Source organism: Falco peregrinus, assembly GCF_023634155.1.
Source record: "Falco peregrinus isolate bFalPer1 chromosome 12 unlocalized genomic scaffold, bFalPer1.pri SUPER_12_unloc_9, whole genome shotgun sequence".
Lineage (NCBI taxonomy): Eukaryota > Metazoa > Chordata > Aves > Falconiformes > Falconidae > Falco > Falco peregrinus.
The window spans coordinates 20,587-30,526 of record NW_026599557.1 but is presented as its reverse complement, the minus strand read 5'-3'; the positions used below and the strand labels follow the sequence as shown (position 1 = coordinate 30,526).

The 9,940-nt window shown below is 66.1% G+C and overlaps 1 protein-coding gene across 1 annotated transcript in view; it reads right to left on the bottom strand.

Annotated features, from left to right (window-relative positions):
* Positions 1-821: 821 nt before the first annotated feature.
* Positions 822-9,940, bottom strand: part of LOC101911913 (transcription activator BRG1) — a 20,976-nt gene continuing 11,857 nt past the window's right edge. Inside the window, 12 exon segments of the mRNA XM_055793241.1 lie at positions 822-1,226; positions 3,156-3,295; positions 3,525-3,658; positions 3,798-3,898; positions 4,831-4,877; positions 4,880-4,935; positions 5,412-5,665; positions 6,103-6,321; positions 7,142-7,186; positions 7,188-7,220; positions 7,949-8,176; positions 9,050-9,213. Coding sequence (XP_055649216.1) covers positions 1,194-1,226; positions 3,156-3,295; positions 3,525-3,658; positions 3,798-3,898; positions 4,831-4,877; positions 4,880-4,935; positions 5,412-5,665; positions 6,103-6,321; positions 7,142-7,186; positions 7,188-7,220; positions 7,949-8,176; positions 9,050-9,213 — 1,454 coding nt within the window. The 3' untranslated portion in view covers positions 822-1,193.

Genomic DNA, 9,940 nt, shown 5'->3' with positions numbered 1-9,940 from the left:
GCCCCGGTGAGGGTCCGGTCCCATCCCGGTCCCGCTGCCGGCGCCCCCCTCCCCCCCCCCGGCGCCCCCCCCTCACCTGCGGCCGGTGCCACCGCCCCCAGCAGCAGCAGCAGCAGCAGCGGCGGCGGGGTCGGGCCGGGCCGGGGGTCCCGCTCCAGCGCCGCCCCCCATCGCCCACCGGCCCCGAGCGCCCGAGCGCGGCCGCTTTGGCAGGAAAAGGCGGCGGGGCGGGGCGGGGGGGAGGGGCTTAGCGTGGGGTGATTTTTCAAAAGTGCCACCGGAGGGGGTGGGGCGGCCACCGGCCGCTGCCGCCGGGAGCCCCGGACGCACACCCCGGGGAGACCCCAGACCCCGTGTATGCCCCCGCCATAGAGACCCCCGACTCTGGATGGACCATCCCCGGCCAATCCCCCCCCCCGCCCCCGCTTCCCCCAGATACCCGGGGCAGCCCCCCCCCCCCCCCCAAACGGCCACCCCATCTCCCACAACCCCCCCCCCCTTTCACCCCTTTAAAGCCTTGGCTTATTTGCCCGCCCCGTTAATTATTATTTTTCCCAGGCAAATTGGGGGGGCAGCCCCCCCGGTGCCAGCAGCCATTGCTGCGGTGCCACCGGGCGGGGGCCAGGCCCCCCCCCCCAGGGGCCCAGTGTCCCCCACCTCCTCAACATCCCCCACCTCCTCAACGAGGCGCTTCACTGGCTGCCACAACCCCACGGGGGTCCCTGGGGGTGACCGTGACCCCCCCAACCTCACACTGGGGACCCCATGCTCCCCCCCCCAAAAAAAGAAACAGTAGACCCCCCCCCCAAAACCAGCAGAGGTCCCGTCGGTTTAATTTATTACTGCTCGAACTCCAGTGACATCGACAGGCGGAGGCACCGCGCTCCCCGGCGGGTACCAGAGCGGCCGGCGAGGCGCATGCATCACCACGTGGTTTTAAAAAATAATAATAAAAAAAAATTAAAATAAAATAAAATTACGGCCAGGCAACGCCGCTGGAAGGAATGAGCCGGCACGGCACCGGGGTTTTGCCGGCCACCCCCCTGGTTTGTGCCACGACGGAGGCCGGGGATGCCGGGCCGGTATAAATACGGAAGGTTCTAGACACTGTACTCGAGGCTGGAACTACGGCATGGCCAGAGCTGGGGGGGCACAGGGTGGGGGGCCAGGACCCCCAACCGTGGAATGTTGGGTTAGTCTTCTTCCGTGCCGCTGCCGGAGCGATCCTGCGGGGAGGGAGGAGAGGCGGTGGTGAGGGGGAGGAGGAGGAGGAAGGGGAGAGGGGGCAGGAGGAGGAGGAGGAGGAGGAAGGAAAGGGCTGGGGGGGCAGGAGGAGGAGGAGGAGGAGGAAGGAAGGGGCTGGGGGGGCAGGAGGAGGAGGAGGAAGGAAGGGGCTGGGGGGGCAGGAGGAGGAGGAGGAAGGAAGGGGCTGGGGGGGGCAGGAGGAGGAGGAGGAGGAGGAAGGAAGGGGCTGGGGGGGCAGGAGGAGAAGGAGGAAGGAAGGGGCTGGGGGGGGCAGGAGGAGGAGGAGGAGGAGGAAGGAAGGGGCTGGGGGGCAGGAGGAGGAGGAGGAGGAGGAAGGAAGGGGCTGGGGGGGGCAGGAGGAGGAGGAGGAGGAGGAAGGAAGGGGCTGGGGGGGCAGGAGGAGGAGGAGGAGGAAGGAAGGGGCTGGGGGGGGCAGGAGGAGGAGGAGGAGGAGGAAGGAAGGGGCTGGGGGGGCAGGAGGAGGAGGAGGAGGAAGGAAGGGGCTGGGGGGGGCAGGAGGAGGAGGAGGAGGAAGGAAGGGGCTGGGGGGGGCAGGAGGAGGAGGAAGGAAGGGGCTGGGGGGGGCAGGAGGAGGAGGAGGAGGAGGAAGGAAGGGGCTGGGGGGGGCAGGAGGAGGAGGAGGAGGAGGAAGGAAGGGGCTGGGGGGGGCAGGAGGAGGAGGAGGAGGAGGAGGAAGGAAGGGGCTGGGGGGGGCAGGAGGAGGAGGAAGGAAGGGGCTGGGGGGGGCAGGAGGAGGAGGAGGAGGAAGGAAGGGGCTGGGGGGGGCAGGAGGAGGAGGAGGAAGGAAGGGGCTGGGGGGGCAGGAGGAGAAGGAGGAAGGAAGGGGCTGGGGGGGCAGGAGGAGGAGGAGGAAGGAAGGGGCTGGGGGGGCAGGAGGAGGAGGAGGAGGAGGAAGGAATGGGCTGGGGGGGCAGGAGGAGGAGGAGGAGGAGGATAGGAAGGGGCTGGGGGGGCAGGAGGAGGAGGAGGAAGGAAGGGGCTGGGGGGGGCAGGAGGAGGAGGAGGAGGAGGAAGGAAGGGGCTGGGGGGGGCAGGAGGAGGAGGAGGAGGAGGAAGGAAGGGGCTGGGGGGGCAGGAGGAGGAGGAGGAAGGAAGGGGCTGGGGGGGGCAGGAGGAGAGGAGGAAGGAAGGGGCTGGGGGGGCAGGAGGAGAAGGAGGAAGGAAGGGGCTGGGGGGGGCAGGAGGAGGAGGAGGAGGAGGAAGGAAGGGCTGGGGGGGCAGGAGGAGGAGGAGGAAGGAAGGGGCTGGGGGGGGCAGGAGGAGGAGGAGGAAGGAAGGGGCTGGGGGGGCAGGAGGAGAAGGAGGAAGGAAGGGGCTGGGGGGGCAGGAGGAGGAGGAGGAAGGAAGGGGCTGGGGGGGCAGGAGGAGGAGGAAGGAAGGGGGAGGCAGGAGGAGGAGGAAGGAAGGGGAGAGGGAGGAGGAGGAGGAAGGAAGGGGAGAGGGAGGAGGAGGAGGAAGGAAGGGGGCAGGAGGGGGAGGAGGAAGGAAGGGGAGGGGGAAGGAGGGGGAGGAAGGAAGGAAGGGGGGGGCAGGAGGGGGAGGAAGGAAGGAAGGGGGGGGCAGGAGGGGGAGGAAGGAGATGGGGGAGGAGGGAAGAAAAGGGGCAGCAGGAGCAGGAGGAGGAAGGGGAAGGAAGAGGAGGAAGAGAAGGGGCTGGGGGGCAGCAGGAGGAAGAGGAAGGGAAGGGGCCTGGGGGGGGAGGAAGAAAGAGGGTAGAGGGTGGGGGCAGGAGGAAAGAGTCAGGGGCAGAACAAAGAACTGGGGGGGGCAGGAGGGAGGGTCGACAGGTGGAGTTGGGGGGCAGAGGGGGCGTTGGGGGGCAGAGGGGGCGTTGGGGGGCAGAGGGGGCGTTGGGGGGCAGAGGGGGCGTTGGGGGGGCGGCGCGTTACCTCCTCCTGCTCCTCCTCGCTGTCGTCGTCGCTGACCACGGGCTTGGCGCGGGAGCCGCGGCCGGTGCGCCGACGGCCCTTCAGCCGCTCCTGCGCCTTCTCCTTCCGCCCCAGCTTGATCTTCACCTTCACCGAGCGAGCTGCGGGGCGGGGGAGGGGGTGTCACAGCAGCGCCCCACACGGGGGGGGGGGGGGGGCGGCCTCCCCCATCCCCCCGCCGCGCCTCGCGGTGAACACCCCCGACGTCCCCCAGGTCCCCGGGGCAGCGGCGCGGGCAGCGTGCGCTTCCCCCAGGCACACCGCCCCCCCCCCTGCCCCGCCGGAGGGGGGAGGTCCGCAGCCCCCCCAGCCCCCTCCCCAGGTACTCACACTCGGATTCGGAGCCTTCCTCCTCCCCCTCCTCCTCCTCCTCGCTGTCCTCCCCCTCGCTCTCCTCCTCCTTCTCGATTTTCTGCCTGACGCTGGTGAAGACGGACTGCAGGACGATGGAGTCCTCGTAGATCTGGGGGGGATGGGGAGGGTGCAACGCCAAGGTGAGGGGGGTGGGGGGAGGGGGCAGCGGTCTGCTGCCGGCCCGGCGTCACCCGGGGCTCGCGCCGCGTGTGCCATGCGTGTTTCACGCCACGCCGTGCCGTGCCTTACAGCGAGCCCTCCAGGTTGAAGGTCTGGGCGTTCTGGCACAGCAGCATCACGTCCTTCTCCAGGTCGTTCAGGCTCCGGTACTTGTGGTTACGGATGCGCTCCTGGGGGGGGGAGGGGCGTCAGGCTACGGCCACCTAACGAAGGTTTGGGGGCTGCTCCGTGCCCCCCAGCTCCCTGCCGGGTGCTGCCGGCCGTCCCGGTTGATGTTAATGCCGAGCGTGCCAGCACTGTGCCACTGGCCACCGCAGCTGACATTAATGCCGAGCGTGCCGCGGTGCCACCGGCCATCGCGGTTGATATGAAGGCCAAGTGTGCGGCACGGTGTCACCGGACACTGTGGCTGATGTCAAGGCTGAGTGTGCCAGCATGGTGCCACCGGCCACCGCGGCTGATGTCAAGGCTGAGTGTGCCAGCACGGTGCCACCGGCCACCGTGGTTGACATTAAGGCCGAGCGTGCCCGCACCATACCCCTGGCCACCACAGTTGCCGTTAAGGCCGAGCGTGCTGGCACAGTGCTGCTGGCCACCGCGGTTGAGGTGAAGGGCAAGCGTGCCACACGGCACCACCGGCCACCGCGGTTGACATGAAGGCTGAGCGTGCCGGCACCGTGCCGCTGGCCACCGCAGTTGGTGTTAACGCCGAGTGTGCCCCACACTGCCAGCGGCCACCGCGGTTGATATTAAAGCTGAGTGTGGTGGCACGGCACCACCGGCCACCGCGGTTGATATTAACGCCGAGTGTGCCCAGCACCGTGCCACCGGCCACCGCGGTTGATATTAATGCCGAGTGTGCCGGCACGGTGCCACCAGCCACCGCGGTAGATGTTAATGCCAAGCGTGCCACACGGTGCCAACCAGCCACCGCGGTTGATATTAAGGCTGAATGTGCCAGGACAGCACCGCCAGCCACAGCCACCACGGCTGACATCAATGCTGATCGCGCCGCGCAGTGCCATCAGCCACCGCAGTTGACGTTTAGGCTGAGCACACTGCACGGTGCCCGCCGGCCTGACCGCGGCGCGGGCACCATTACCTTAATTTTCTTGAAGTCGACGGGCTTGCGGATGAGCTCGTAGTACTCGGCAGCTCCTTGCGCGAGGGCAGCTGGATGAACACCTCGCTGAGCTGCCGTCCACTGCTGCTGCAAAGAGACACGGCGCGTCACACGGCAGCGCCGCGGCACAGCCGCTCCCACCCCCCTTCTCCGCATGGCGCAGCCCCCCGGTGCGGAGGGGACCCTGCGGCGTCCCCCGGCTTCCAGGCTGGAGCCTGTGGGGTTGAACCGGCCGCTCCAGCGCGGGAAGTGCCAGCGCCAGCCCCGCGCCACCCGCGAGCCCCGGCACAAGCAGCAGCCAACCGCCGTGGCCGCCCCGCAAGGGCCAGGGCAGGTTTTGCCAGGCTACAGCCCCGGTGCAGCCGCCCTGGCGGCACGAACGCCCTCCACAGCCTCGTTAATTAATTCCTTGTTGCCAGCACACGCGGTGCCGGGAGATCTGTGAACCCCACGGGCCCCCCAAGCGCCGCAGGGACCGAAGCGGCAGCGCTGCTGGCACTGTGGGGCTCGCAGTAGGAGAGCGCGGTGCGAGCGCAGCGCCCGTCCCCCGCCGCTCTTACCTGTCCTTGTACTTGATGACGGCGTCCACGATCTTCTTCATTTTTTTGGTGAGGTTGGGGGGGTTGGGGGAGAGTTTCTCCGCTGGCGGCCTGCCGCGCTTTTTCTGCTTTTTGCTATCATCGTCCTTATCGCGGCTGCGGGTGCTGGTGGTGGGGGTGGCGGCGCCCACCTCCGTGTCACGCTTACGCTTGCGGGAGGATTTTTTCTGCCGCACTTCCTCCTCAATCTCCTCCAGCGTGCCCTCCTCGATCGCCTGCCGTGGGGAGCGACACAGGATCCGCTAGCACGGGGGGCTCCCGGCGGGCTCCGGTGAACCACGGTGGCACCGTGGTTCTGAGCCACAACAGGCCAGGGACGTGATGAGGGGTTTGGTTCCTGGGGATGATGGCGGGGCGGCCGTGAAGGTCGCCCATGGGCTGGGCAGCGATGGGATGGGGAACCCCGGAGGCACCGGCGCGACGCCGGCGGCCTCACCGGCGTGGGGAACTCAGTATGTCAACGTTGGCCTTGCCGTGAAGCGAGCCACCGCTACGGCGCGGGGCCGGCACCAGCACACCGCGGGGAGCTGGGCATCGGGGGGCGAGCCGAGCCGTGCCGGAGAGCGCGGCGGCATGGCCGTCACGGCACAGAGGGGGGACCCGAGGCAGCGGTTGCAAAGGCCATTGGAGAACGATGCGGTACCATGTATACCTTGAGCCACTGCTTCTCCGTCAGCGAGTCGCTGTAGTCCACCTCCTTGCGGTGCCGCGAGCCCCGGCCAAACATCTTCTCCTCCTCCTCCTCGCAGGTCAGCCTCTCCACCTCGGCGTCGTCCTTGATGATCCAGGAGGGCAGCTCGTCCTCCTCCATCAGGCGCGGTTTGCGCTTGGGGTTCCGCGCCTCCTCCCGCCTGCGGTCCAGGTCCATGCGCTGCAAGGAGAGGGGCTTCGCTGGGGGGCTGCTGGCCATACCGCGGCCAGGGGGCAGCTGCCACGGCCCTAACGCCTCGGGGCGTCCTTGGGGGGCAGGGGGGACGTCGTTGCACGGCCACAAGGCGTCGGAGCCGGCGTGGGGCTGCGGTGACGCTGGGGTGTTGGAGCCGGCAGCGTTTTGGCAGCTGCCGGGAGGTAAATGCCGGTGGGGAGAAGCGCGGCGTGTTCACCCCGGGCCAAGTGCCGGTGGGCCTGATGGGGCTAAAACCGGCCACTGCGCCGGGGCCGGCGGGTCTCTGCTCTCCGGCGGCGTTAAGCACGTGCCGGCAGGGCTGCAGTTTGGGGCCGGATGAGGCGCCCGGCATGGCACAGCCACCCCCTGCCGTGGGTGCCGCCGGCGGGACCCCGAGCCCTCCAGCGCGGCTCGGAGCGGGGCCGGCGCCTCCACGAGGGGCTTCGCCGTTTTAACGGCTCCTCGTCCCACCTCCGGCGGGTTTCTCAAAGCCGGAGGCTCTTTCGGGTGGGGAAAGGGGCTTTTTGCTCGAGGCCCGGGGGTCCCGGCACACACGTATCCCGATCCCGGCTCCTCCTTCCGGAGCCAGAGCCTCGGCCGCCCCACCAGCTCGTCCCTTACCGAAGCCAGCAGCGTCCTGACTTTGATCCCTGCTCTAGTGTTTTGTGTTACCTGTCGCAGGAGACCGCGGCTTCGTTCCGCGCTCTCAGCTTGATTTCTGTTAGAGAGACCGTTTTAGCCGCTACTTGGGAAGAACAGCAGGGCGCCACCTCCTCCTCCTCTCCGCCGCCTGTGCCATGCTCACCATGAAAAGGTCAAACTCCTCTTCGTGCCGCGCAATCATCTGGTTGAACCGTTTCGTCGTCGGGAACTTCGTCTTCTTCCTGCAAGATTTCAAATCCCCGATTCAATGGCGAGAGCAGGCGGGGGGGGGGTGGCGGTTCGTCCGCTGGGAGCGCAGCACCGAACATCGTTACCATCCGACGCTTGTTCGGTTGCCCGTGAAAGATGCGTTTGGTTTATTTATTTTATTTTATTTTTTTGGGTGGCCTCAAGTCCAGGTTTTTTTTTTTTTTTTTTTTTTTTTTTTTTTTTTCTAGCGGACGGGTGGTGATCCGCGGTGCAAAGATCACCGGCAGAGCTGGCACGTGCGTTGGCGGTCTCAGCAGCGAGGCCGAGGATTGAATGGGCGTGGAGACTGAACAACCCCTCTCACCTTTAGAGGTGGTTCCTCCAACTCAGCGTTCAGGCACAGGGTGGAGGCAGTGTGGGGGAAGCTTGCACTGCCACTGCCGCTGCCCCGCGCTGTATCTGTTCTGTGGATAAATAGAGGACTTCAGTCTCCAGGGCTGTCAATCCGGCACCTTTTTCACCGACGCTAAAAAAATTCACTTCAAATAGAAACAAGTGTTCATGCTCCTTGTTGTTTTTTTTTTTTTTTTAAATTTTTTAAATTTTTTAAATTTTTTTTTTTTTTTTTTTTTTTTTTTTGCGCCTTCTAGCCCCCACAGCCCTTGGCCTCGAGGACGCGCAGAGCCGTGGAGCGGAAGCCAGCCACACGTTCGCCATCCGCGCTCTGGAGTAGGAGGAAGCTGCCTGCGCTGCCCCTTACCTCGTCCTGCTCCTCGTGCTCCAGGATCGCCTGGAGGAAGGCTCTTCGCTCGTGGCTCGACGATTTCTGGTCAAACATGCCGGCTTGGATAACCTTCTGATCAACATTCAGCTTGTATTTAGCGGCGGCGAGGATCTTCTCCTCCACGCTGTTGACGGTGCAGAGCCGGAGGACGCGCACTTCGTTCTGCTGCCCGATACGGTGCGCGCGGTCTTGCGCCTGCAGGTCCTGCCGGGGAAGCGCGGATCGTTTGGCCGAGGGATTTACAGCCGGCTCCCGCCGAGGGTAAAACGCGCTTTTAATTAATCCTCTACGATGGTGGGAGGCTGCACCCGGGGCGCTCTCAGCGAGCCCAGAGGACTACGGTGCGCGGCGGACGGAAAACAGCCGTCCCGGTGGCTGTGCGCTCCTGAGGAGGCCGAGCACGCGTGGGAAAGGGGGGAGGAAAAAGAAAAAAAAATAGAAAAAAAAAAATAGAAAAAAAATATAGAAAAAAAGGCCACGCAGAGATGCTCGCAGCCAGAATTTGGGGACGGCTCTCGGCCGCTCACGGGCTGGCTGGCACCAGGAGGGTGCCTGCGGGTCTCCACCGGCACCGGGCTCGGAGGACGGCGGAGTTTCAGTGCCTCGACTCCTTCTGGAGGAGGGAGGAGGAGGAGGAGGAGGAAGGGCGCTCTGCCCTCAGCTGCTGGCGGAGAGAAATCTTTACGGCTTTACCGCCAGCGCCAGGATTCGTTCGGTGGCACGAGGCGCCCGGCTTGTGCTCCAGCCTCGGCCCACCCCAGCTCAACACCCGACTTCTTGCCAAGCCCACAGTGCTGGCTCCACGGCTGCCGCCGCCGGGAATGCAGGGGCAGCCCTTGGGCAGAGGGTCTTCGTCGTCGGGCCGGCCCGGCCGCACCGGCTGCGCGTCCCGCAGAGGTGCTATGGCTCGAGAGCCAGCGCGGTGCAATTCGAGAGACGGCAGGGACGGAGCAGTCTTCTCCATCCGTTTCGCTCCCCCCCTTTTTTTTTTTTTTTTTTTATTTTAAAGTTTTATCGGTTTTGGTTGGGTTGCTGGGTTTGGCGGGTTTTGGTGCGGTTGGTTGGGTTGGTTTTTACCTGGTGAGGATTCCAGTCGCTGTCAAAGATAATCACAGTATCGGCAGACTGGAGGTTCAGACCCAGCCCGCCGGCCCGAGTGCTCAGCAAAAAAATGAAGTACTCGGAGCCTGGCTCATTGAAAGTCTTTAACAACATGCCCCGGTCCTCCGCTTTAGTGGTTCCTAAAAACAGAGAGGGAGGGTCACTCCTGCCCTGGTGACACGCCGGTGACAACCACGATGGGTGGGGGGATCTGGGGGGAGCCCCAGAAGAAGCGCCCTGGGCACCGTGGTGCTGGATCGGGCACCGAGGCAGCAAGAGCCCGGCTGATCCTGTGAAAGGACGGCAGGGCTGGGGGCGTGGGGGGGCGGCTGCTTTCAGTAGAAAGGCTTGAACGGCCCCAAAGGGAGGGGAGCGGCTCAAGCAGGCGGGTGCTGCTGGCCTGACTCGGTGCCGGGGCTGCTCACAAGCGGATCGGATCTCCCGGAACTCGGGACGCGCGGTACCGGCATCGGGACGCAGGGTTCCCGCATCGGGACGCGGGGTACCCGCAGCGGGACGCGGGGGTACCGGCAAGGCGGCCTGATTTAGGGCAGCGCTCGGTGCCTTTGAGGCCGGGGGTCGCGCCAGCTGGCGGCAGGAGACCATGCTCGCCGATACGCAAGGGTCTCTCCCAGCCCATCCTCCCCAAAACCATCCTCAGCCAGTCCCTGTGGGAGAACAGGCGCAAGGGCGAGCCAGGGATGTGCTGAGCCACGGGGTGAGCTCGCCCTGCTCCGCCAGGAACCCTTTGAGACACCCCGGAATGCCGCGGTGATGGGGAAGGGGCACATGGGGTGAGTTACCGTCCGGAAAGGGCCGGTGGCGAGCGTGCCGCTGTGCCAGCACCCATCCTGGCCCGGCGGGCGT